Raw genomic sequence first — 27,308 nt, forward strand, 5'->3', positions numbered from 1 at the left:
ATCCTGTACATAGTTTGTGCTCACTACAGCCTGTACATACTTATAGTTATAGAATATTCACAACATACTTCATACCGTGTACATTGTAACGTACCATAATAGACCCATTTCTGTAATATACTTACATATCTATACTATTGCTAATATATATTGTAATATATCTATATCATGGCTAAAGCACTTCTGGATGGATGCAAACTGCATTTCGTTGCCCTGTACCTGTGCATGTGCAATGACAACAAAGTTGAATTCTATTCTATTATATTATGTAAAAGTCCAGACCCTCTGAGGATTATCTGAGTACTTCTAACATTACACAAAGCAAAGGTCTCCATCAGTGTTCATGAAATGCTGGGTTTATCCTTCTTGTGAGGGAGCTGCTGGTGAAGATCACGAGCCCTGCTTGATCCTGGCGACGAGTTTCAATCTTCCTGGTGTTTCTGAAATGATGCCTCCCACTGTGGGTCAACAGAACTTCTGGCACAGGACAGCTGTAATGAAAGAAATTGAAGTTTTGGAAAAAAAAAAAAATCTTGGAAATGCCCTAAATGTGAGAAGCAGATTTTGTATTTACTTTTCTTTTGCCAATCAAGATAACAAAGTATAATTTTCACCATACAATTACTAACCTTGTCATCTCCTGCACTGTCTGTTTTGGGCTCTGGGCTTGTCCTTCCCAGCGCTCATGAGACTGCTTTGCTGCACTGTGGTATGAGGTGCTAACCTGTTGACAGTGTTGGGAAGGTTAATTTTGAAATGTATTTCACCAAAGATTATAGAAGTAATGTATTCTGAATACTTTACAACTACATGAATGTGCTATTGCTGTGTGATTTATTACTATTACTGAAGGCTACTCGCCATACCAACACCAACTAGATGTTAAAATCTTAATATAAATGAGTAACAGTAGGTGGACATTAGGTAAGGCTGCAGCGATCTCATATATAAAACTATTCCGCGCGTATATAAAACAGGTCAGCGGCTCCGAACCGTAGTAAAGGGACCTCTGGCTAATACCTCCGGTTCGTGTCAGGCTCGTAGCTGAAAACTAGCTTTACTTTGTTGTCTGGGTCAAGTTTGCTAGCGAGAGACAGAGAGAGGCGTTGAAAGGCTGCTTATTGTTTCGGAGGAAAACACGAACACGGTGTACAGTCGAGTCTTAACAGCTTACTTACAGCTGGGCTCGTCAGACACTCTTTTTGGCTTTAGTGGTTATTATTATATTTACATGCTTCCAGCTCCCGTTTCTGCTCCGTAACAGCTCGTACTTTTCCTTTTTCTCCCTCCCTCGCTCACAGACACATAACGGGTATGGCAGTCCATTCTCCCTGCAGCACGGACTACACTGCCCATGAGGCTACATTGTTTAGGGCGATGCCTGTAACACTCTGCTATTGCCTTCATATTAAATCATTTTTGTATAATAATTTTTAGAGCCTCTTATTGCGTGTTTTGTTTGGGTTTCCACCGGTGTGGAATTACCAAAAATAGAGAGACCATAGCCTAACATATGAAACAGGTAAATACCGCCATGTAATCCATTTATTTCAACAAACTAACTGTATTCTCAATATCACCTATTGAACAGTAATTGTAACGGATACATTCTCATATTTTGTATTTTAAATACGTAACGCCGGTGCATGTATTATGTTACTGCCCAACACTGCCTGTTGAGATCCTGAGATCCGCTCCTAGAACACCGGCCTCCAACTCCTGAAGAGACACGGGTGTCCCTAAATTGAGCAAATATTAGCTTCAGGCTAGCTTGCTACGACGAATAGGCTAATACCAGCATTTTACCACAACTTCACCAGATGTAGCTAAAAAAACTAAACTAATGTCCAGCCCAGTGGGACAGCAAGAAAAGATGACAAAAAATGATTACTTACTTGCGGTTTGGAGGTTCAAGCTGAAATTGAAGCAGCCATTGAAAGACGGGAAGAGAGAAAGATGGCAGCTTGGTCAGCACTAGTGGCCTCTATAATTTATGCAAACCCCCCCCCCAGCGCGCCCCCGGACGCCAAAACAGTGCCAGCAGATTGAAACTGAAAAATGGATTGAAACCGAAAAATCGTCATTTGCACTTAGAAACATATAATCATATATGCTTAGAGGTATATAATCGTTTCCATATTGATAGAATGTCTCATCCTTAGTAGGTCTTTAAGACTCTGTGTACCATGAGATGGTAGGACGTACACTTCTTTTCCTGAGTGTTCTGGCATACCTCACACACATCCTAAGGTCATAAGAGAGATTGTATCTTCTCTCTCTGATATATACAGTGTTGGTCAAGTTACTTGAAAAAAGTAATCAGTAACTAATTACTGATTACTTCCCCAAAAAAGTAATCCCGTTACTTTACTGATTACTTATTTTCAAAAGTAATTAATTGCTTAGTTACTTAGTTACTTTTTTTTTTACTTTTTTACACTCGCTTACTTCACTGTCATAAGACCTTCTCGCAAAAAATCACGGTTTTAGTAACGCAGAGTTCCTACGGGAAAGTAACGGTAATCTAATTACCGTTTTTGCAATAGTAATCCCTTACTTTACGCGTTACTTGAAAAAAGTAATCGGATTACAGTAATGCGTTAACGCGTAACTGCCCATCTCTGGATATATGCTATGGCAAACACATCTGTATCTGTTTAAGTAAAAGAGGCTTTTGTTTAGGGGAACTGCTGCACTCTCTGGCCCAGCTATCTTGGGAATCATTCACAGGGTCATATTCCTTGTGAATAGATAAACCTAACAACTCCAAAAATGAGTCCAGTGATCATCAGAACAAGAAATGAAGAACTGGATACAGCTACTGCAAATAAGGAAAAAGAACTGTTAACTTTAATAAACTGAACTGAACTTAGAAGCTGTTTTAATGTAGGAAACCAGGAAGAGTTGCAGGAGGCTTTGATGTTAGTAATACAGTGAGGTACTACATGCCCAGCTTCCACAAAGAACCCGCTCTCACCCACTTTCCTCCTCCTGCAGGTGTTCACGGTGGAGGAGATGATGCCTCACCTGCAGGGCGTGAATGGCGCCGTCACCAAGAACCTGTTCCTAAAGGACAAGAAGAAGAAGGGGCTGTGGCTGGTGTCGGCCCGCCATGACCGCCAGGTCAGCTCCTCCACATGACCTCTGACTTAAAAACTAAAGACTAACACCTCACTTCCTCTCGTTCCATCTGCAGGTGAACCTTAATGACCTCGCCAAGAAGCTTGGTGTTGAGAGTGGAAATCTGTGCTTCGCAGATGAGGCAGCCATGTTGGAAAAGCTGAAGGTAGGGAGGATCAAAACGGGGAGGGCCAATTATTGAGCTGGATTCACAGGTCACAGCTTTAGACTCCTCCTCCCCTCTCCTTCAGGTGGGTCAGGGCTGTGCGACGGCTCTTGCACTGCTCTTCAATCAGGGTCACAGCGTGAAGTTAGTCTTGGACCGGGACCTGGTGGAAGGAGGCCACAAGATGGTCTACTTCCACCCGATGACCAACGCTGCCATCATGGGGCTCAGACCGGACGACCTGCTGTGCTTCCTCAAGGAGACGGGACACGAGCCAATCTTTAAGTGCTTCGAGTAAAACGGACACCCGGGCCTGGTTTAAAAGCGACGCGAGGGCGGTCCTGGTCGGGCTGAGAGCAGGATACGGCCGTCTGCCGCCGAGGATCTTGAGAAGCTTCATGCTAGGCTCTAAGTGTAAAAACAAACATTTTAAAAACGTGTTTGTGTGGAGCGATGAAAATCTGCAACCTGAACATTAAACAGCTTCTCATGACATCTGAAGTTCACACGGACGAGCACACCGTTTGTCTTCTGTGCATCATTCGACGGTGGTGGTGGTCCTACTGCTCTTCACTAACAGCCTGTCATGTTTAGCAAAGTCTCCAAAATTAAAATTTATTCACTGAAATTTGACCCTGGATGTTATTTATTATCCTGCAAATGTAAAGCGAGAGAATAAAAAGCTTTGTCATCTCTGTTTGGTTTTAAATTAAGAGTTTATCAGAAATATGCTTTAATCTTTTGACCTTAACAAAAAGAAACAGCCTGTAAGAAGGTAAAACACGAGGGTCAAAGAGTTACTTATTTTAATAATTACACAGATAAGAATCAAGTTACATGGTTCTGACAGTATTTAAAGGGTTTGGTGAGTAACCAGGAGGCAAGCTAAGAAGCCGCTTTAATTTTCAAGCACTATTTTCTGAATGCCAACAATAGTGCCCAAAAATTGAACTTGTCTCCTTCTGCAGTACCAGGTAAAACCAGGTAATATCGGGTTGCCTGACAGCAGGAGGCACTGTGGCTTAGCTGGTCAAAGCGCCTGTCTAGTAAACAGGAGATCCTGGGTTCAAATCCCAGCAGTGCCTTCCTGTTACCATTTGAAACCATCTTCTTCACAGTGTTGATTGCATTCGGGAAATCTTTCAAAGTCTGTGTATGTCCTCAGCAATGTTGCCTCTAATTTTTCATGTGTCTGAGCGAACACACAAACTCCCTGAGCGATCCCTTTGACCACTGTGAGCGACATCAGACTTGTGCACTGTGGTCACACCAGCATCTAATCCATCCAAGTTACATGGTTTATTAAAATAATCAAATTATAGCATTTACATTTATGTTAGACTACTTTTAATTAACTGCTTTAACCCTCTTACAATGAAAACTTAAAAAATTCTAGTCATTGACCTGTGTAGTATGTTAACACTATTGGAAGTAAAAATAACTTGAACTCCAATTTTGAAAACACAACTTAATTCTTTTTTAAAAATTTTATAAAGCTCTGACTTGTATTATAAGTCTGTGGTCTGGGAGAGAGTCCTGTAACTCTCTGTCTGCAAAATACAGTAAATAATGACCAATGTTGGGCAATTAATTATATAGTTACTTCTTCAAAAAAGTAACTGAGTTATGCAAATAAACAAAGTTTTTTGCAGCTATTTTTTTAAACGCAGCCAAGGCGTTTTTTTAAATAAACATTTTAAACTATTTACAGAACAATCAGCTGTTCTGCATCAAATCTGATGCCACACAAATTATTTGTGCCGCTCCAAAAAATAATTTCTGTCCACTATGAGATGAAGGAGAACAACAGCCTGATCCCTGCAGGCCTGACAACAGGAGCTGTATCACTGCTGTAACACCTGTAACATTCAGCAGTCGCCTCATTGTTCTGACACACACAACAAAACTATTGACTACACTACACACTAACTACACAAGATTTTGGCTAAACATCGCAAATCTCTCACATCTCAAAACACCGCCGTCACTCCTAAAACTTCCCCCTCCCTTAACAACTAGATGCCACGTTGCCATATCATTTTTTGATTGGTCGAATGGTACTTTTTTGGACGAATAGGAAAGGGAGAGGGGGGTGGAGTTTGTCTTTGCTCACAGGCTTTCAAGCCTTTTTTCTTATGAAACGCCGTTTTTACCGTTTCTTCCCGTTTCTTCCCGCAGTAAATAACGATAGTATTCAGGAAGAAAAACAAACATTGCAGATATTTTTATCATAACTCTGGTTTTACGTGGCCAATCAACACAATTTAAAAACTGGTATAAAGTCAACACTTTTACACTTTTTCCGTCAATTGTTCCGTCTGTCCTGCTCACATCTCCAATGGTTGTACACGTTGTCATTAACGTGGCTTCACTCCACATCAGCCACGCCGCTTTGCTAGCTAAAACACCAGTGTCGGCACATAAAGACACTGTCATAGCCTGTCAATGACGTTGATTAGATGTGTAATGTGAATCGCATTATTGGCTGGACTATGGGATAAGGTGGCATCGTTCTAATCCCATACGGGAGCAGCTAGTCACTCACTGACTAACACTGCAAAACAGAAGTTTTAAATTCAATTCAGGTTAGATTTTTTTTGTGCGCAACGCAGATTTTCTGTGCGCAGAGACCGTGCCAGCAGTGCGCAATTGTGCACGTGCGCAGCTTAGAGAGAACATTGGTCATCAGTTATCCACCTCACGGTACTCTTGAGAGCTTTAAAAACTTCTTTTCACATCCTGATCCAAGAAGCTTCTTCAGTTCTAGAACAAATGCTGGAGGGTCCCAGGCATTAAACCGCTAGTGGAGCTTCTGAGGGTTGTTCACCCAATATTGATGTCTTGGGCGTGTCTAAATCTTCATTGTGTCCTCTTCTTGGAAACGAAGGAGAGAAAGCATAACTCCCAATGCTTCCCGCCATCAGCACCCGTTAATGAAATGTAATGGCATTGGTAGGGAGGTAAGGCACTGCCGGGATTTGAACCCAGGATCTCCTGTTTACGAGACAGGGGCTTTGGCCAGCTAAGCCACAGCGCCTTGAGCTGTGTACCTCTGGCTACTGTCCAACAGCTGGTGGGGAAAAATGTGACGAACCGATTCAAACCTGTGTCTGCAGAGGTTACTTGGTTTTTCCCTTCCCTGAAGGAGGCACTGTAGCTCAGCCGGTCAAAGCACCTGTCTTGTAAACAGGAGATCCTGGGTTCAAATCCCAGCAGTGCCTGTTGAGCTGTTTCAAAATAAGAGGCAACTTTTCCTCAATGTCAAAATAAAAGAAAGTAAGGTGTTGAATCTCAAGTTTGGAGGCACTAAAGATTTAGCAAAGGACACCCCAGCAGCTGTGCACCACATGCAGATGAAAAACAATCAAAACTGAAAGTGTACTCAAACATGAAACTGCGCAACTGTAACAACAGACATAAATGGACCAGTATAGAAACTGGGTGAGGCAGGGTTATATTGAGCTTTCGTCCCAAAAGTAATGTCAACATTCTGCAAATCATTCGAGTTAGTGATAAGAGAAGGTAAGACTGTTAGGTGTTGTGTTAAAATAAATGCCCAAGTGTTCTCTATTAAAAACAGCATAAGGAGGTGTTCTAGTCTTCTTGTTTCCTCTTATGTTATGGAAAAGTGTATAGGCAGCAGGAATTTGAGTCAGGTCTCGGTTTTTCTTGATGATGTCACTCCTTTCTCAGCTACACTTGAGAACCATGAGGAACGATCGCTGAAGGTCCTCCATAGGATGAAAGAATTTACTTTAAAGCTGTCGCCAGAGAAATGTCAGTTCTTCAGGACATCTGTCCAATATCTCGGCTATGTTGTATCATCAGAAGGGGTCAAAACAGATCCAGCTGCCCTCACTACTTGGCCAAGACCAGCTAAGATCAAGTAGCTTAAGTCTTTCCTTGGGTTCACTGGATATTACAGGAGGTTTATAAAAGACTATTCCAAGCTTGCAATACCCCTTAATCACTTAAGTGCTGGTTGCCTCCCACTGAAGAGAATATCCAGTCTGTCTGGCAGAAACCACAAGGTTTCTACCAGTGCGGATCTCAAAAAACCTTTTCACGAAAAATGGACCCCAACCGCTGAAGATACTTTGAAGACATTGACTCTCAAGCTCACAACAGCTCCTGTTCTTGGGTTTGCAGATCCAAAGAGACATTATATTGTGCACACCGATGCAAGCGCCCATGTTCTCGGTGCAGCCTTATATCAAGAACAGGAGAACAAGTTAAGAGTCACTGCCTGTGCCAGTAGGGGTCTCTCCAAGTCCGAGCAAAGGTACCCTGCACACAAGCTTGACTTGCTGTCTGTGAAGTGGGCTGTCACCCAGAACGTTTTCCGCCATCTCTATGGAGCAAAATTTACAGTGATGACAGACAATAATCCACTCACATATGTTTTAACATCTGCAAACTTGGATGCAGTAGGGCATTGCTGGTTGGCCGTACTTTCCAGTTTTGATTTTGACATTGAGTATAGCGCTGGGAAGAACAACCAAGATGCAGATGGGCTGTTGAGACGTCCGTATCGGCATGCCTGTGATATATCTGATCAGAGTTCTAATGATGAGGAAAATGCCATTGAAGGCTTTACTGCACAGCTCTTGCGCCGCAACAAAGAGCCTGATTTTCCAACCGAGGCAGTAAAGGCAGTATGCAAGAGACATGAGTATTCCTCAACTCTTGAGGAGGAGGCAGCAGTATCATCGTCTGCACGAGTACAATGTTTGGCTATTGGAGCCTCTGCAATACCAGCAGATTTCTGTCAAACTGATGTAGCTGGGCCATGCCCCCTGAAGCAGATGTCTCTTTCCGATTGGCTACGTGAACAGAAATTAGATCTGGAGAGCTGAGAGAGTCTTGCAGAAAGCTACCAGTTAGCCATTGAGCACAGTCAAAAGAGTGCTTTGCGAAACAAACAAAGGTTTGACAGTCAAGTGCGGGAATCCACCCTTGCCAAGGGAAATAGAGTTGTTTTGAGGACTTGTTCAGACTCACCCTGTTGAATCAGTCTCAAAAGATTCTCCTTCACCTTATGATGTTTCCACTGAGGTCATTGAAGAAGTGAAGAACAGGAAGTTACTTGTTGGACTATTTGACCATATCCTACATTTATAGTGCACAAAGGTTAAAAAGATTGAACTCGTCTCCTTCTGCAGTACCAGGTAATACCAGGTATCACCGGTTTGCCTCACCGCAGGAGGCACTGTGGCTTAGCTGGTCAAAGCGCCTGTCTAGTAAGCAGGAGACCCTGGGTTCAAATCCCAGCAGTGCCTTGCTATTACCATTTGAAACCATCTTCTTCACAGTGTTGATTGCATTGTTAATCTTGGAGTTGGGAAATCTTTCAAAGTCTGTGTATGTCCTCAGTTATCCACCTCACGGTACTCTTGAGAGCTTTAAAAACTTCTTTTCACATCCTGATCCAAGAAGCTTCTTCAGTTCTAGAACAAATGCTGGAGGTGTCCCAGGCATTAAACCGCTAGTGGAGCTTCTGAGGGTTGTTCACCCAATATTGATGTCTTGGGCGTGTCTAAATCTTCATTGTGTCCTCTTCTTGGAAACGAAGGAGAGAAAGCATAACTCCCAATGCTTCCCGCCATCAGCACTCGTTAATGAAATGTAATGGCATTGGTAGGGAGGTAAGGCACTGCCGGGATTTGAACCCAGGATCTCCTGTTTACGAGACAGGCGCTTTGGCCAGCTAAGCCACAGCGCCTTGAGCTGTGTACCTCTGGCTACTGCCCAACAGCTGGTGGGGAAAAATGTGACGAACCGATTCAAACCTGTGTCTGCAGAGGTTACTTGGTTTTTCCCTTCCCTGAAGGAGGCACTGTAGCTTAGCCGGTCAAAGCACCTGTCTTGTAAACAGGAGATCCTGGGTTCAAATCCCAGCAGTGCCTGTTGAGCTGTTTCAAAATAAGAGGCAACTTTTCCTCAATGTCAAAATAAAAGAAAGTAAGGTGTTGAATCTCAAGTTTGGAGGCACTAAAGATTTAGCAAAGGACACCCCAGCAGCTGTGCACCACATGCAGATGAAAAACAATCAAAACTGAAAGTGTACTCAAACATGAAACTGCGCAACTGTAACAACAGACATAAATGGACCAGTATAGAAACTGGGTGAGGCAGGGTTATATTGAGCTTTCGTCCCAAAAGTAATGTCAACATTCTGCAAATCATTCGAGTTAGTGATAAGAGAAGGTAAGACTGTTAGGTGTTGTGTTAAAATAAATGCCCAAGTGTTCTCTATTAAAAACAGCATAAGGAGGTGTTCTAGTCTTCTTGTTTCCTCTTATGTTATGGAAAAGTGTATAGGCAGCAGGAATTTGAGTCAGGTCTCGGTTTTTCTTGATGATGTCACTCCTTTCTCAGCTACACTTGAGAACCATGAGGAACGATCGCTGAAGGTCCTCCATAGGATGAAAGAATTTACTTTAAAGCTGTCGCCAGAGAAATGTCAGTTCTTCAGGACATCTGTCCAATATCTCGGCTATGTTGTATCATCAGAAGGGGTCAAAACAGATCCAGCTGCCCTCACTACTTGGCCAAGACCAGCTAAGATCAAGTAGCTTAAGTCTTTCCTTGGGTTCACTGGATATTACAGGAGGTTTATAAAAGACTATTCCAAGCTTGCAATACCCCTTAATCACTTAAGTGCTGGTTGCCTCCCACTGAAGAGAATATCCAGTCTGTCTGGCAGAAACCACAAGGTTTCTACCAGTGCGGATCTCAAAAAACCTTTTCACGAAAAATGGACCCCAACCGCTGAAGATACTTTGAAGACATTGACTCTCAAGCTCACAACAGCTCCTGTTCTTGGGTTTGCAGATCCAAAGAGACATTATATTGTGCACACCGATGCAAGCGCCCATGTTCTCGGTGCAGCCTTATATCAAGAACAGGAGAACAAGTTAAGAGTCACTGCCTGTGCCAGTAGGGGTCTCTCCAAGTCCGAGCAAAGGTACCCTGCACACAAGCTTGACTTGCTGTCTGTGAAGTGGGCTGTCACCCAGAACGTTTTCCGCTATCTCTATGGAGCAAAATTTACAGTGATGACAGACAATAATCCACTCACATATGTTTTAACATCTGCAAACTTGGATGCAGTAGGGCATTGCTGGTTGGCCGTACTTTCCAGTTTTGATTTTGACATTGAGTATAGCGCTGGGAAGAACAACCAAGATGCAGATGGGCTGTTGAGACGTCCGTATCGGCATGCCTGTGATATATCTGATCAGAGTTCTAATGATGAGGAAAATGCCATTGAAGGCTTTACTGCACAGCTCTTGCGCCGCAACAAAGAGCCTGATTTTCCAACCGAGGCAGTAAAGGCAGTATGCAAGAGACATGAGTATTCCTCAACTCTTGAGGAGGAGGCAGCAGTATCATCGTCTGCACGAGTACAATGTTTGGCTATTGGAGCCTCTGCAATACCAGCAGATTTCTGTCAAACTGATGTAGCTGGGCCATGCCCCCTGAAGCAGATGTCTCTTTCCGATTGGCTACGTGAACAGAAATTAGATCTGGAGAGCTGAGAGAGTCTTGCAGAAAGCTACCAGTTAGCCATTGAGCACAGTCAAAAGAGTGCTTTGCGAAACAAACAAAGGTTTGACAGTCAAGTGCGGGAATCCACCCTTGCCAAGGGAAATAGAGTTGTTTTGAGGACTTGTTCAGACTCACCCTGTTGAATCAGTCTCAAAAGATTCTCCTTCACCTTATGATGTTTCCACTGAGGTCATTGAAGAAGTGAAGAACAGGAAGTTACTTGTTGGACTATTTGACCATATCCTACATTTATAGTGCACAAAGGTTAAAAAGATTGAACTCGTCTCCTTCTGCAGTACCAGGTAATACCAGGTATCACCGGTTTGCCTCACCGCAGGAGGCACTGTGGCTTAGCTGGTCAAAGCGCCTGTCTAGTAAGCAGGAGACCCTGGGTTCAAATCCCAGCAGTGCCTTGCTATTACCATTTGAAACCATCTTCTTCACAGTGTTGATTGCATTGTTAATCTTGGAGTTGGGAAATCTTTCAAAGTCTGTGTATGTCCTCAGTTATCCACCTCACGGTACTCTTGAGAGCTTTAAAAACTTCTTTTCACATCCTGATCCAAGAAGCTTCTTCAGTTCTAGAACAAATGCTGGAGGTGTCCCAGGCATTAAACCGCTAGTGGAGCTTCTGAGGGTTGTTCACCCAATATTGATGTCTTGGGCGTGTCTAAATCTTCATTGTGTCCTCTTCTTGGAAACGAAGGAGAGAAAGCATAACTCCCAATGCTTCCCGCCATCAGCACTCGTTAATGAAATGTAATGGCATTGGTAGGGAGGTAAGGCACTGCCGGGATTTGAACCCAGGATCTCCTGTTTACGAGACAGGCGCTTTGGCCAGCTAAGCCACAGCGCCTTGAGCTGTGTACCTCTGGCTACTGCCCAACAGCTGGTGGGGAAAAATGTGACGAACCGATTCAAACCTGTGTCTGCAGAGGTTACTTGGTTTTTCCCTTCCCTGAAGGAGGCACTGTAGCTTAGCCGGTCAAAGCACCTGTCTTGTAAACAGGAGATCCTGGGTTCAAATCCCAGCAGTGCCTGTTGAGCTGTTTCAAAATAAGAGGCAACTTTTCCTCAATGTCAAAATAAAAGAAAGTAAGGTGTTGAATCTCAAGTTTGGAGGCACTAAAGATTTAGCAAAGGACACCCCAGCAGCTGTGCACCACATGCAGATGAAAAACAATCAAAACTGAAAGTGTACTCAAACATGAAACTGCGCAACTGTAACAACAGACATAAATGGACCAGTATAGAAACTGGGTGAGGCAGGGTTATATTGAGCTTTCGTCCCAAAAGTAATGTCAACATTCTGCAAATCATTCGAGTTAGTGATAAGAGAAGGTAAGACTGTTAGGTGTTGTGTTAAAATAAATGCCCAAGTGTTCTCTATTAAAAACAGCATAAGGAGGTGTTCTAGTCTTCTTGTTTCCTCTTATGTTATGGAAAAGTGTATAGGCAGCAGGAATTTGAGTCAGGTCTCGGTTTTTCTTGATGATGTCACTCCTTTCTCAGCTACACTTGAGAACCATGAGGAACGATCGCTGAAGGTCCTCCATAGGATGAAAGAATTTACTTTAAAGCTGTCGCCAGAGAAATGTCAGTTCTTCAGGACATCTGTCCAATATCTCGGCTATGTTGTATCATCAGAAGGGGTCAAAACAGATCCAGCTGCCCTCACTACTTGGCCAAGACCAGCTAAGATCAAGTAGCTTAAGTCTTTCCTTGGGTTCACTGGATATTACAGGAGGTTTATAAAAGACTATTCCAAGCTTGCAATACCCCTTAATCACTTACAGTTTTTTCTGAATGCTTAAACCCTAACTGTGATTCCTGTAGCACAACCTCTAAAACTATTCAGACTTATAGCAAAACCACTCACTGTGTTTGCAAAACTAAAAGCACAAAAACTGCTTTGCACTCAGTTTGCAATTTTGTAACAGACACTTTGCAAAACTGTAGGCACAATTCACTGCACAACACTCAATTACCAAATTTCCAACACACTCCTAGCAACAGTATACACATGTATGGCTATCATTAACACTAACTTGCCAACTGTCTGGCACACTTTCACATGTGAAATCTTTTTTAGATAATTAGTTCACTTTGCAATCAGCCTAAGCACTATAATACAGGTAAGCTGTGTGTGCGGAGTACAATGGAGGGAGCAGAAAGAGTGAGAAGTAGAGGAGGCCGAGGAAGAGGACGTGGAGGTCAAGAAGTAGGATGAAGAGGACGACAAGGACAAGGAGGAGCAAGAGGAAGACGAGGAGGGGGGAGAGGAAGGGTAGGAAGAGTAAGAAATCGAATTGCTGATGACATCAGAGCTACAATAGTGGACCATGTAATCAACCGTGGAATGACCCTGAGGGTAACTGGCCAACGGGTCCAGCCCAACTCGAGCCGCTACACTGTAGCAAGTACCATAAGGACATCTTGAAATGAGAATCGGTTAGTACAGTCACTTCGCACAAAGATTTGTGGCACTGCCATATGCCAATGAGAAACACACCAATACCATTGATGTAAAAATACTGAAATTGTTACTTTACAGAATAGCGAGATGACCAGATGCTGGGGGCAGAGGAAGCATGTTCACTGCAGACCAAGTAACCCATATAGTCATTATGGAGATTGCAAATAATCCTATACTTGGAAATAAACACTTGTGTTTGTTTTGATTTGTTTGAATAAACACCAGTACTTGAAGTTTGGATCCCTCTATGCTTATGGATCTATGACAGAAGTATGAGCTCAAACTGACATAGCCTACCTTGTGCACAGAGAAAGCAAAAGCCAGATTTGTTTTGTATTCATACCATAAGTGTGCAGTTGGCGCATTGTGTGCTTAGTAGATGATGGCTTGTGTGTACTGTTTGATACGGAAACACCATTTTTACAAAGGTGTGAAGGGTTAATCTAGCTGTGTTCGCTTTTGCAAGAGAACTAAAATGTTTTGATAATTGGGTGACAGGTTTTATTTATTTGTGTGAAGAGTTTTGCAAAATTAGCCAATAGTTACAAAAAATGTGCTTAAGCAATCAGAAAAAACTGTAAGTGTTGGGTTTCTCCCACTGAAGAGAAAATCCAGTCTTTCTGCAAAATTTTATACATGTTAGGCATTTGTGTTAACCACAGTATTGTTGAAAAAAAATACATGCCTGTTTTAAGATCATATTATAGTGCAGTAGACAAGGTATCTACTGTAAATATATTTGAATAAGCCACCTACAATATGTCATGAAAAATAAAATGTTTTGATCCTGCTCACCTTTAACTGACATCCAGCTCTGTGCTGACTCTCTTCCTGAGTACTGACACTTGTAGAAACCTTCATCAGAATCTGACACTGCAGAGATTTTCAGCTCCCCTCGGGTATCATTTTGAATAAGTATGTCATTGTGATAGTGTAATGGGAAGGCTTTAGGACCCAGGGGACCCAATGGAGGGTATAAAAGAGGAAGTAGCAGCAGCTGCTCTTCATTTCCACTGATGAGCGGCTGTGAACAATGGTTTTGTGAGTAGGTGAAGAGCCTGAGAAGTTTTCATTGTCTGCTACACAAACCGTTGTTTTAAACCTCTACAGCAGAGGTTCGAGGTACAGGCTGTTTTTCTTTTAGTGCTTTTTTTTTTAATTTGTTGAAATGTATTTGATGTTTATTAGTGATGGGCAGATGAAGCCCCATGAAGCACTGGAGCTTTTCATCCAATTGGTTCACCCCAACGCGAAGCTTCATGAAGCTTCATTTGCTCTAGCAGGACACCTACTGGACGTAAAAATAATAGCTGGCATGAATTTGAAGAGTGTGGCATTTTGCACACAGCCTGTAAATGTCAACAACAAAAGGAGTGTGTAAAACATGTATATTGTAGTGATGGCAGTATACTGTGTATATTTATGCTGGCAGTATGGAAAATGATTATTTGCGGCAAAGTTCGAACCGCTTCATGAACCAGTCACGTGGTACAGCCGGGCAGCGAGGCTTCGGACGTCATCATTTTCAGCTCCTCCCATAAATGAAGCAAGCCTCGATACGCGCTTCGCGGAAACGCCCCCTCCATTACTCGACACACACTCCGAAGCCTCGATACAGAACGTCCCATCACTAATGTTTATTTTATTTTGTTTTTAGTAGTGATTTCAGAAGATAAGCCAAGATAAGCCACATGTGCAGCATACCTCTGCTGGAGGTATGTTAACTTAATATATTTGGACATTTAAAAAAGTATATTTATGCACTATAATCTATTTTATATTGTATTGCCTCCTGCAGGGCAGGCTGCACATGTGAATTTGTCACTTTTTTTTTTCTCCTTCTCCTTTTTGTTGCGTTTTTGGTTTTAGTAGGGTCACCTTTTAAAACTGTTTTTATGCCAGGTTTGTTTTTATTTTCTACTGGGCTGGTGCAATATTAGTCGGGCAATGTGCAATCCCTGAGCTGGGCTCTTACCTTAGGGGAGTTAGGTCTTTTAGAGGTGCTCCGTGTGGATTTGCAGTGAATATGTTTTATTAAGAGTGATTTTTAGTGCCACCCATTATTGCCTGAACTAAAACACTTAGTGCATGCGATAAGTGTTCTGTTGGGCTCGTATTTATTTGGGGTGGATTTGTTTCTTTTAAAGCAACGAGCATCTGGGACCGCCGAGGGAGAGCAAGCCCTCAGGTGATAGTTGCATTGCTGGCAGGTTGCACCAATAACACTATCTTGTGATCGTTAGTGACTTTTTCCATTTTGATGTTTTAGGCCTTTTGCAAACCCTTTGTGTTCTTTTAAAATAATAAATTTTAACATATCTGACCGATATTGACCCTCTTGTCCTGTTTGTTCTGGGCTCGTTCCTGTGAGAGCTTTGGGCCTGAAAGGTTGCACAAGTAGTATAGAGGCCCTTAGCAGTTATTCGGTGGCGTTTACTCGCTACAATAGAAAAACACATTGGAAAGTATTTTTTTTTTTCTCTTGAACTGCAGCTCAGACTAACAGAACTTCCTTCAGTCACAGGATGAACAGGATTCATCAGGATAGGATCATAATCTGCAAAACAGTCAAATCACATTAGTTCTGGTCACACTATTAGGGATGGAAAGAGCCTTAACAACAACAACAACAACAAAATCAATTGCACAAAGTTAGCGATAAGAAGTGAGACGGCCTATAGAAAGGAGACGATGGCACTGTACGAGTGGAGTCTGGAAAATAACCTGACTCTCAACATCAGCATAACTAGAGAAATGATAGTGGACTACCGGAAACGGCCAGTCATGGAACACCAGCCCATCCACATAAACAGTACCAAGGTTGAAAGGGTCAGCAGCTTCAAATTCCTTGGAGTCAACATCACCGAGGACTTCTCCTGGACCCTTACACACACTGCTATCAGGAAAGCTCGCCAGCGACTCTACTTCCTGAGGAGGCTGAGGAAGTTTGGCATGAATGCCAACATCACCTCAAATTTCTACAGGTGAGCAATCGAGAGCTTGCTGACGAGCTGCATTACAGTTTGGTACGGAAGCTGCTCTGCCAGCAGCCGTAAATCACTACAGAGGGTGGTGAAGACAGCAGAGCACATCACTGACATGAGGCTTCCTGCCATTCAGGACATTTCTTCAGCGATGCCTCCGTAAAGCACACAGCATCATCAAGGACCACAGCCACCCAGCACATCAGCTCTTCTCCTTGTTACCATCTGACAGACGTTACAGGAGTCTGTCTGCTCGGACTACAAGACTTAAAAACTGTTTTTACCACCAAGCCATACGACACCTCAACCACAACACTTAAACACACACAGCACAGTCCACAGGACGCACTCAGAAGCTGCCCTGCAGCTTCACAAGTACTCTGTATAATCTGCGCTGGTCACTCCACTTTATTGGTATTTATATTTATAAAAGTGCAATACTGTAACAACTGCCCCCCCCCCCCCCCCCAAAAAAAAAAAAAAAAAGAACTTTTGCACTGTTCAGTTTGTACTGCTGCTCATTCCTGCCACTGTGCAATATCCCATATATTAATATATGGGATATTGCACAATATCAAGTCTGGAATTTAAATTTACTCTACATTCAGCTGAATATGACAAAGAACCAGATCTGAGGTTTGGTGTTTTGTTTTTGTTTTGTTTTTTTTTTTTGTAGGCAAGAGTCTAGACAGAAGTCCAGACTTGCTTCCCCTGGCCACTCTTCCATGGTCTCACTGTGGTTATACAGGGACTGAATAGGCTGTGACAATGAGCCAGGTATCCCATGCAGGATACCCCGAGAGATGCAAACAGTGCTTTCTCTAATTCCACAAGGCAAATGCAGATTGGTTGGGCAAATTCCCACTTACCCTCAAGGGATAGGATGCAGGACTCTTTGACAGGTGTCCAGCATCTTATGGTTTCACCAACTCAAAAGTGGTAATCAGTTGACAGTTCAGCTCATTTCTTTACCCAATTGTCCAGAATATACAAAAAATTTAAATGATAAAATTGACTGTTGATTTCTGGTAGGTGGGCATCATAAGAGTTTTCAGAATTATTCTACATCTGGAACCCCACCCAGGACCAATTTTCCTTGAGAGTCTACCAGCAGAATGTAACCCCTGTACTGTGATACAGTGGTGATTCACAGAGGGGGCATGTCTGAACTACTGAGAAAAATATGTAGGTCTTTGTTTTCACATACAATGACTTACAGCAGGTAATTGGGGCAATCATTTACATACAGTGTACAGTGATGTTGACTGCGTTGCTGAAATCTGATCCAGACTCACACCAGTACACTGCACTATCTGACTTTGATGTGTTGATGTCACATGTGGATCCAGTCATTCTGCTACAGTCAGAGTACAGTCGGCCGTCCTCAGAGAACTTCCTCACTCTCCACTCAGTGAAGTTTCCCTCACAGGTCAGTGAGACAGAGTCAGAGGTGAAGTGTTGCACTCTGTCAGGACTCACTGTGAGAGACGCTGCTGAATGAACATCTGGAAACAACATGCAGTGAAGACACAAAGCTCAGAAATGTTAAATGTTTCTGGTATTTTTTGATGGTCAGTGCTGATAACTTAACAATTTGTGTTTTTTTTTTTTTTTTTTTTTTTTTTTAGTGAACTTATTTTTTTTAACTTGAACAAGAAGGTCCCGAGTTCAATTCCACCATCAGGCCAGGGTCTTTCTGTGTGGAGTTTGCATGTTCTCCCCGTGTTTAAGTGGGTTCCCTCTGGGTACTCCGGCTTCTTCCCACCGTCCAAAGACATGCAGTTTGTGGGGATAGGTTAATTGGTTAAACCAAATTGCCCATAGGTGTGAATCTGTGAGTGAATGTGGGCGCGAATGGTTGTCTGTCTCTGTGTGTTGGCCCTGTGACAGACTGGCGACCTGTCCAGGGTGTACCCTGCCTCTCGCCCTATGACAGCTGGGATAGGCCCCAGCGCCCCCCGTGACCCTGAAAAGGATAAGCAGAAGTGAATGGATGGATGGATCGAATAAATAACAAAAATCTCAAACAACACTATCCAGAATCTTAAGCCATGTTCCATTTCTTTATAGTTTTAAGGAAAATGTAAAATTGGTGAAATGACATAACATGTATAAATATAAATGGAAATTTAGTCTACAAGTTTATAGTCTACACCTTCTATGTGTTTATGAATCAAAGTAATAATAGGTTAATTGAAGAACAAACAATTTAATGAACATCCCATCTCCATCGTTTTCTAACAGGAAACTGAGTTCATGTTGTTTCTGCCTCAAATAACTCGTTTAAATTCTAGACTTTGAATTTAGTCTAGAAAAGTCAACTCAGAACCCAAAACTCAAGACTACTGGAGCAGTGTGGCATCATCTTGACAGAATGGAATAAAAGGCTTAACAACATCCAAAGAAGAACTTTGAAAGACCTCCAGAAAGACCAGAGAATTTTTTCTCGAGACTATTTTAACAAATACAAGAGGAGTAGATTGCTACTGTCTAAGGGCCTGTTGGCTGAAAACCTGTACCAGGTTTTCAGCCAACAGGCAGCCAAAATCATCAATGACCCCTCCCACATTCTTCACCCCGCATTTCAATGGCTCCCCTCTGGGCGACGCCTCTGCTGCATTTCCTGCAGGACTGAGAGGAGGAGAGCCACCCTTGTCCCCAAAGCCACTCTGCTTTTTAACTCGATAAGAACATTTCCCACACCCATAAACATAAACTACTCTACACTCTTTTTATACTACTGACACTTTTACTCACTTACAGTTATTTATTCCCCTTTAAGTCACTTAAAGGATAAAACTGTGCAATCTTAAAACTGTGTATATACTGTATATTCTGTGTATTTTTTTTTATCTCTCTGTTATTACCTGTTTATGCTCTGTACTCATTTTCAATGTCATGCTGCTCTGTTGTATCTTGATTGCCCCTCGGGGATAAATAAAGTCTTTCTGATTCTGATTGTTGTTTATACCTTTAGTCTTTTGTGCTATCACTGTAAGTGAAAAGGGAAAAGGTTAAGAAAAAGAAACAAGTAAACTCAGATTAGCTGGATCACAGTCAGAAATGAAAAGATTGTTTTGCCTTTTCATATGAATAAGTTTTTAAAGGGGTGCATCTGAGTGAAAAAGAGATATTGTTGAATCAAAGTAATCACATAACACCAGCTCATTGAAATGACAGGATGAATAAACAAGCTGACCTGCAGACCAGACAAACTTTGGTTGACTGTGATCAGTGTGATACTCTGGGTCTCCTCTTCCAGCTCTGCACACGTATCCTGCTGTGTGTGTCTGTCCATGAATGATGTAGGAGTCCTGTGCAGTCCCACTGCCATCAGGTAGCAGCTCATAACTGGAGGATTTCTCTGATAGATCAGGAACAGCTTTATACCAGTAGAAGCTCCATCCTGCAGACGGATGTTCAACCTCACAGTTCAGAGTTACTGAGGCTCCAGGACTCAGCCATGATGCAGACACAGTGAGGACAGGACGGGGTTTATCAACTGGAAAGACCTTTTCACATAATGACAACATGTTACAGCGTGAATATGATATACTTTATTTTTTTTGTGTGGCTTCAGCCCTGAATATTCTCACTAAAGCTCCAAATATAATTCTTTATCTTTACATTTTTGTTTTCATCTCTTCTGCTGATCCAATTCAGGGTCACAAGGTATTGGACCACATTCTAGGCAGGTCTGTTACCCATTCACATGTACCTACAAGCGTACCTGCGTATGTACCTACAATTTACATTTGCCAATTAACCTATTCCCACTAACTCTCTTGACTGTGGGAAGTATACAGGGAGTGCAGAATTATTAGGCAAGTTGTATTTTTGAGGAATAATTTTATTATTGAACAACAACCATGTTCTCAATGAACCCAAAAAACTCATTAATATCAAAGCTGAATGTTTTTGGAAGTCGTTTTTAGTTTGTTTTTAGTTTTAGCTATTTTAGGGGGATATCTGTGTGTGCAGGTGACTATTACTGTGCATAATTATTAGGCAACTTAACAAAAAACAAATATATACCCATTTCAATTATTTATTTTTACCAGTGAAACCAATATAACATCTCCACACTCACAAATATACATTTCTGACCTTCAAAAACAAAACAAAAACAAATCAGCGACCAATATAGCCACCTTTCTTTGCAAGGACACTCAAAAGCCTGCCATCCATGGATTCTGTCAGTGTTTTGATCTGTTCACCATCAACATTGCGTGCAGCAGCAACCACAGCCTCCCAGACACTGTTCAGAGAGGTGTACTGTTTTCCCTCCTTGTAAATCTCACATTTGATGATGGACCACAGGTTCTCAATGGGGTTCAGATCAGGTGAACAAGGAGGCCATGTCATTAGTTTTTCTTCTTTTATACCCTTTCTTGCCAGCCACGCTGTGGAGTACTTGGACGCGTGTGATGGAGCATTGTCCTGCATGAAAATCATGTTTTTCTTGAAGGATGCAGACTTCTTCCTGTACCACTGCTTGAAGAAGGTGTCTTCCAGGAACTGGCAGTAGGACTGGGAGTTGAGCTTGACTCCATCCTCAACCCGAAAAGGCCCCACAAGCTCATCTTTCATGATACCAGTCCAAACCAGTACTCCACCTCCACCTTGCTGGCGTCTGAGTCGGACTGGAGCTCTCTGCCCTTTACCAATCCAGCCACGGGCCCATCCATCTGGCCCATCAAGACTCACTCTCATTTCATCAGTCCATAAAACCTTAGAAAAATCAGTCTTGAGATATTTCTTGGCCCAGTCTTGACGTTTCAGCTTGTGTGTCTTGTTCAGTGGTGGTCGTCTTTCAGCCTTTCTTACCTTGGCCATGTCTCTGAGTATTGCACACCTTGTGCTTTTGGGCACTCCAGTGATGTTGCAGCTCTGAAATATGGCCAAACTGGTGGCAAGTGGCATCTTGGCAGCTGCACGCTTGACTTTTCTCAGTTCATGGGCAGTTATTTTGCTCCTTGGTTTTTCCACACGCTTCTTGCGACCCTGTTGACTATTTTGAATGAAACGCTTGATTGTTCGATGATCACGCTTCAGAAGCTTTGCAATTTTGAGACTGCTGCATCCCTCTGCAAGATATCTCACTATTTTTGACTTTTCTGAGCCTGTCAAGTCCTTCTTTTGACCCATTTTGCCAAAGGAAAGGAAGTTGCCTAATAATTATGCACACCTGATATAGGGTGTTGATGTCATTAGACCACACCCCTTCTCATTACAGAGATGCACATCACCTAATATGCTTAATTGGTTGTAGGCTTTCGAGCCTATACAGCTTGGAGTCAGACAACATGCATGAAGAGGATGATGTGGACAAAATACTCATTTGCCTAATAATTCTGCACTCCCTGTATAGAGTAGCTGGAAAGAATCCCCACTGAGGAGTGTACAGAGCACTACAATAAAGACAGAAACTTCAGACATTATCAAACTAAAGACACTCAAATATGAAATAAATAAAACATGAGAGTCCTCTGATCACATGACCTGAAATGGTACAAATGACTGATGCTCTGTTCTTCTTACTAAAACATGTTTATGGATCAGTATGAATCAAACAATAGGAGTCAGTGATGTACTCACAGAATAGGCCCAGCTCACAGAGCAAAGTGGCTCCCATCCTCACATCCAGCAGTGACACGTCTGAAAACTTCTACAACTTTCTGTAAAGAGAGAGAGTGAAGCAGCAGCACAGCAGATACCAAAGAGCTGTGAAGGAAACAATAGGTTTTTTTTTTAACTTCTTCCCTCTCTTCCTTCCTTTTTACACAGAAATTACAACTCAGCAAGGTGGGGTTACTTGGAAAATCTATCAAACAGGTACACAGTACAAGGGTAATATACAAACAAGTGGAAAAACTGGGAGAGCACATGTTTTTCTTTGGAAAAGCAAACTTTAAAAAACAAGCAAACAGTTTAATCCCAGGATTTCAATTAACAAAACAAAAAAAAGAAGGAAAAATAACAATTCTGGCATTTTGTTTGTTTCCATTATGGTTGGCGCCACATATACAACACCAGGACAGGAACACATAATGTACCACACACAACCATAACTGCTGGCAACTTATGTAGGTGACATCATAGCCTTTATGAAGATTCAGCAGAGAAATCTAAATCAGCCATTATTCACAGTGTCTACCATAAGGCAAATTAAATGCTTATATACCATAACAAGGCTGAATGCACTGTATGCTGATGTGTTAAATTGACTTTTTCATAAACCATTACTAGCATCACACAAGTGTCTCATCTTTGCCTCCTACTTGTCTGCTTGCTTTGTTTGATAGGAGCTTTATCACCAAAAAAAAAAAAAAAAAACTACCCTTACACACATTTGTTGTTGGGTCATTAAGGTAACATTTGAAGTCTACAAAACACATATATTAGATGGGTTCAAACTGACATAGAGGTATAACTGCAGAGATAAAAAAAAATATTAGCAAACCAGACAATAGACTGTTATTTCCCTCCTGTCATCGATATGATCATCCAGTAGGCCACCACTGGTACATTGCAGTCATAAACTGCTGGTGCACACTAATCACCAGCACACAAAATCATTACCAAACACAGCAGCTGTTGGTAATCCTGCACTTTTTCATGCAAGAGTTAAATCTATAAGTAAAAATACCTCCCTTTAAATTTTAAGCTGAGCTTTATGAATGTAAAGTGTCCCACAAATCCAAACTCCTTTATTTTTTATTTTTTTTCTTCTCCTTTCTGATAATTATGAGACATTTTGTGTTCTTTGCTAGTCCCTTTCTTATTGTTGAATCATGAACTCTGAACTTAACTTAGGAAAGTGAGATCTACAGTTCTTTGGATGCTGTTCAGTCGTCTTTTGTTGCCTCCTAAGTGAGGGATTGATGCGCTCTTGGAGTAATTTTGGTAGGCCGCCCACTTCTAGGACGGTTTGCCACTCTTCCAAGTTTCTAAATTTTTCCCATTTTTTTCCCAGCCTTAAAAATGGCTTTGTAACCCTTTCCAGACTGATAGATCAATGAAGGATGTGTTACTTTTTGAACCCAGCTTTCCAAAAAATGTAAGTTAATTCATGATTTATTTATTTATTTATTTTTTGCCTGTCCCGTTTGGCTCTTTTGCCATCAGAATTATTGCCTAAAGGCGAAGAAAGATGCCCAACGGATTTACTTTACCAAATGGACCATCTCAGCCTTGCCGTAATGGTCCATTTGATTCACCTTTTATTGTTTATTTTATTTTATTTTCACTTTGCTAAATACGGAAAAAAAGGGGAAAAGCAGAATGATAAACCCACTCACAGAGCACTGGGGAATATGTAACAGGGTTATTTACAGCTAAGTCAATAAAACAGAGGCAAAGCAGCAGGTGAATGCATTAAAGATTTGGGAGAGGCGGTGTTCCAAGAGTAAATACACACTGTTGTTTTAATCTCACAGGGCTCGATACACACAGAGAGATTTGCACAGACAGACTGATTATTCCAACGTAAAGAGAAACAGAAAATCATGCAAGACAGAGGATGAGCACGTACCTCACTCACACAATAATATGGCAACAACTGAGTGTCTGCTTCTGTCAGTCTGAAATAGTCAGCTTGATGAGCAACGAGCTGTACATCAGTATGATCAGCTGATCTTCTACAGGTTAGCAGCCAGTGAGGAGGCAGAGACAATGAGCGGAGCTACCTCTGTACAAAGGTAACACACCTCCACGAACAAACACAGACAAGCACCAACAGGAGAGAGAGAGAAAGAGGCCAAAGGCCATCGTGAGAGAAACTCAGGGACCGTGACAGGGAGACTGTTTGGTTTCTGGCAGAACTATGTTACCATGGAACTACACAGAAGACAAGGTCTTCATGTCAGAGAACAACAGTAAGAGGTGTCTCCTTCTTTCTCTGTTGTCCCTGTGATAGACTGGTGACCAGATCAGGGTACACCATGTCCTGAACTTATAAGATAAGATAAGATAAGATAAGATAAAACTTTATTAATCCCTCGGGTGGGTTCCTCTGGGAAATTCTATTTCCAAAAGCACAGCACCGACAGAAGTTACAGAGTTACAGAATATTATATATATATATATATATATATATATATATATATATATATATATATATATATATATATATATATATACACACACATATATAAATACAGAGACATATATAAATAAAATATACGAAGGGGATAAATAGAATAAATAGGAATAAAAATAAAAATACAAGTGAATTGCACATTTCAAGTATCTTGTATCGCTATATCTAAGAGGTATAAGTAGAGAAACTAGAGGAAGGTGAAATAAAGTTTGAAAGCCTAGTCTAAAAAAAGTTAAAGTTAAGAAAAGGTGCGGTGTTGCATCTTGAAAGATGGCACGTGGAAGAGGTTCTAGCCCCTCTGTGACCCAAGAACTGGGAAATTCTGACCCACAGAAAATGGATGAATGAGTAGAAGACTCACACTGAGCATTTTGTGGTTGCACAAACAGAACAGGATTTCACAGAGAAGCCAAATAAGAAATGATAAAATAATAAAGGGCTTTTACATGAAAATGATTGAAAACAGAAGTCACGCCTCTACTTCAGTTAGAGGTGAGACTAACTTATTGGGTGTTTATTTGTAAGCTGAGAAGAAAGTCAAAACTTCATTTATTATTATGATTTTAGATTGATGTACCGCAATTATTAGTGTTTTTATATATTACCTTTGATTCATCATATCTGCTGTCTAAACGCTTTGACAATCCTGCTCCTTGTTTTAAATCCAAGAATGAGACAATCTTTTTATATTTACAGGAAAATACCAGATAATGTATTTTTTCTGAAACTGAACAAATAAACAAATAAATAAATAAATAAATACTGTATCACTGAGTGCGTCTAAAGAACAAGTACCTTGATCAACATTAAGGTATCAATAGTTGCAAGACTGTGGGACTTGCAACTTGGGATTAGCATCTTACCCTCGGATATTTAGCATGCAGATTGGGGGAGGCAGAGATCAAACCACCAACCTTCTGATCAAAAATACAATTATTTGTTGGTTACCTCTGAAAATTGATATCAGAGGTATATAGGCTCCTATTTTTAACAGAGTAAATCCTATAGTCAGACTGTACATAAAGTTATGATTTCTGTCCTTTTCTTTCCATGTACAGTTGTGGGGTTTATGAATATCCCCACCCTAAGATATGTATGATCTGATACCACTTTACTTCCTTTGCTGGTTTAGAACACAAGCATTTGAGTCAATTTAAATCAGTTTTGTTTATTTAACAACAATTCACAATAACAGTCACCTTAATATGCCTTGATTTTGTAAGTTAAACACCCTGCAATAAACAACAAGCACCTGGTAACAGCTGAGAGGAAGAACTAAGTCTGACACTGACAGAAAATAAAACTGCCTCTGCAGGCAGCTTACCTAAAATAAAAAGAACAAAAAGTTGATCTTTTCCTAAAACTGTTAAAAGAAGAAAAACAATTTTATAGAAATATGTCAAGTGATGCTTAATTCATCCAGGAGAAAATAAACATGTAAACATGTGTATGCTTATCATAGACATCAAATGATTTTAGACAAGACACAGAAAACATCTGTAAATATGCACTGCTCAAAAAAAAATTTAAGAATTACTTTTAATTCAAGTAAAGCATCACACCACTTAGACATCTCTGCTCTGTGAAGTAGCAAAACATGCAGTTAACAAAAGGTGCATCCCAAATCAGGAATCATTTTACAACTAGAGGTTACTGGCATTTTTTCCTTTCTCATATTTTCTGTCTTTTTCACTAGTTTTACTTTTGGCTAGAGTGATCATCGTTACTGGTAGGATGAGATGAGACAATCCCTGGATGCTACAGAGGTTGTACAGGCAGTCTAGCTTCTCTAGGTTGCCAGTTCAATGCGTGCAATTGTCAGGTTTGCTAGCACAGTCTCAAGAGTTTGTCACCCATTGTCAGATCCTACGCTGGTGCCTGTGGGTCCTGGGTTTCTCCTGGTATGACAATGCCGAGCTTCATGTGGCGAGAGTATGCAGGCAGTTCCTGGAGGATTAAGGAATTGATACCACTGACTGGTTCCCACACTCGCCTGACCAAAATCCAACTGGGACATTATGCTCCTCTCCATCTGAAGCTGCCATGCTGCAGCTCAGACTGTCCAGGAGCTCAGATGCCCTTGTCCAGATCTGGGAGGAGATCCTCAGGACACCATCATCTCTTGTGGAGTATGCTCCAAAATTGTCAGGAAAGCATACAAGTCCATGGAAGACAAACTGACTACTCAGTATAATTTTGAGTCGGTGCAATGAAATTTCAACAAAATGGTCTGCATCATTTTTTTTTTCACTTTGATGTGTATCAAAATTCAGCCCCCTGTAGGTTGATTATTTTGATTTCAAGATGTTGTTTATTTGTATTTGTATTTATTTATTTATTTATTATTTATTTTATTTATTTAGCAGTGAACATGTAACAACACTTGCAGTTCAGTGAATGTTCATGTGTGCGAAGCATCCTGGTCTCAAAGCCAGATTATCACTTGGGCTATTATGATGAAAGATTTTACTTATTTTTACTTTATCTTATAAAACAGTGCATAATCTCAATTTCTCTAAAGCTCTCTTAAATTCAAATGAAACTCAGTTTTGTCACTGATCCAGTTGGTTTTGCAGATCTTGTTATTAATCTGAAAGAAATGATGCAGCATAATTCAGTCATTAAAGGTGATTTGGAACTAAATTTACTCCCTAAAAACTTGAGTACTTGAGTTCATCGTTACAGCAACAAATCACAACATGTAAGCTTTTTTATTTCTGCACAGTTACCCAGAGCTGTTTGTGATTTAACTTCAGAATAAACTGTGTCATCAGCTGCTGCAGGAGCTGGTTTCCCTGCAAAGAAATGATTTGTCAAATGTCATTGCAAGCGCCTCTTTGTTCAAAGTGACAACTTGATTTATTTTTACAACTTTTTCTTCTTGTGTAAAAATAATTAAAACTCAAAGCA

General features: G+C 41.3%; 2 protein-coding genes, 1 long non-coding RNA gene and 9 other non-coding genes across 12 annotated transcripts in view; 7 read left to right on the forward strand and 5 right to left on the reverse strand.

The window, feature by feature from the left end:
* Positions 1-215: 215 nt before the first annotated feature.
* On the reverse strand, positions 216-1,977 carry LOC113019217 (uncharacterized). Its single transcript, XR_003271988.1, has 3 exons — positions 1,896-1,977; positions 630-724; positions 216-491 (listed from the first exon to the last, which is right to left on the reverse strand). It is a non-coding gene; the product is annotated as an uncharacterized LOC113019217 (long non-coding RNA).
* A 214-nt stretch (positions 1,978-2,191) lies between these two features.
* LOC113014179 (prolyl-tRNA synthetase associated domain-containing protein 1-like) lies at positions 2,192-3,981 on the forward strand. Its single transcript, XM_026155541.1, has 4 exons — positions 2,192-2,201; positions 2,954-3,123; positions 3,197-3,286; positions 3,372-3,981. Exons 1-4 carry the CDS (start codon positions 2,192-2,194, stop codon positions 3,582-3,584), a joined length of 483 nt encoding a protein of 160 aa, XP_026011326.1. The 3' UTR covers positions 3,585-3,981.
* A 316-nt stretch (positions 3,982-4,297) lies between these two features.
* On the forward strand, positions 4,298-4,371 carry trnat-agu (transfer RNA threonine (anticodon AGU)). Its single transcript has one exon. It is a non-coding gene; the product is annotated as a tRNA-Thr (tRNA).
* Positions 4,372-6,249: 1,878 nt separating this feature from the next.
* On the reverse strand, positions 6,250-6,323 carry trnat-cgu (transfer RNA threonine (anticodon CGU)). Its single transcript has one exon. It is a non-coding gene; the product is annotated as a tRNA-Thr (tRNA).
* Positions 6,324-6,433: 110 nt separating this feature from the next.
* On the forward strand, positions 6,434-6,507 carry trnat-ugu (transfer RNA threonine (anticodon UGU)). The gene has a single exon. It is a non-coding gene; the product is annotated as a tRNA-Thr (tRNA).
* A 1,984-nt stretch (positions 6,508-8,491) lies between these two features.
* On the forward strand, positions 8,492-8,565 carry trnat-agu (transfer RNA threonine (anticodon AGU)). Its single transcript has one exon. It is a non-coding gene; the product is annotated as a tRNA-Thr (tRNA).
* Positions 8,566-8,934: 369 nt separating this feature from the next.
* On the reverse strand, positions 8,935-9,008 carry trnat-cgu (transfer RNA threonine (anticodon CGU)). The gene has a single exon. It is a non-coding gene; the product is annotated as a tRNA-Thr (tRNA).
* Positions 9,009-9,118: 110 nt separating this feature from the next.
* trnat-ugu (transfer RNA threonine (anticodon UGU)) lies at positions 9,119-9,192 on the forward strand. Its single transcript has one exon. It is a non-coding gene; the product is annotated as a tRNA-Thr (tRNA).
* Positions 9,193-11,176: 1,984 nt separating this feature from the next.
* trnat-agu (transfer RNA threonine (anticodon AGU)) lies at positions 11,177-11,250 on the forward strand. Its single transcript has one exon. It is a non-coding gene; the product is annotated as a tRNA-Thr (tRNA).
* Positions 11,251-11,619: 369 nt separating this feature from the next.
* Positions 11,620-11,693, reverse strand: trnat-cgu (transfer RNA threonine (anticodon CGU)). The gene has a single exon. It is a non-coding gene; the product is annotated as a tRNA-Thr (tRNA).
* A 110-nt stretch (positions 11,694-11,803) lies between these two features.
* trnat-ugu (transfer RNA threonine (anticodon UGU)) lies at positions 11,804-11,877 on the forward strand. The gene has a single exon. It is a non-coding gene; the product is annotated as a tRNA-Thr (tRNA).
* A 14,034-nt stretch (positions 11,878-25,911) lies between these two features.
* The window catches only part of LOC113019210 (uncharacterized), a 42,371-nt gene continuing 40,974 nt past the window's right edge, over positions 25,912-27,308 (reverse strand). The window contains exons 10-11 of the mRNA XM_026162769.1: positions 27,128-27,193; positions 25,912-26,988 (exon numbers count right to left, since the gene is read on the reverse strand). Of these exons, the coding sequence (XP_026018554.1) occupies positions 26,984-26,988; positions 27,128-27,193 (71 nt within the window). The 3' untranslated portion in view covers positions 25,912-26,983. The remainder of the gene's footprint in view (positions 26,989-27,127; positions 27,194-27,308) is intronic.

This window comes from Astatotilapia calliptera, chromosome 3 (assembly GCF_900246225.1).
Source record: "Astatotilapia calliptera chromosome 3, fAstCal1.2, whole genome shotgun sequence".
Lineage (NCBI taxonomy): Eukaryota > Metazoa > Chordata > Actinopteri > Cichliformes > Cichlidae > Astatotilapia > Astatotilapia calliptera.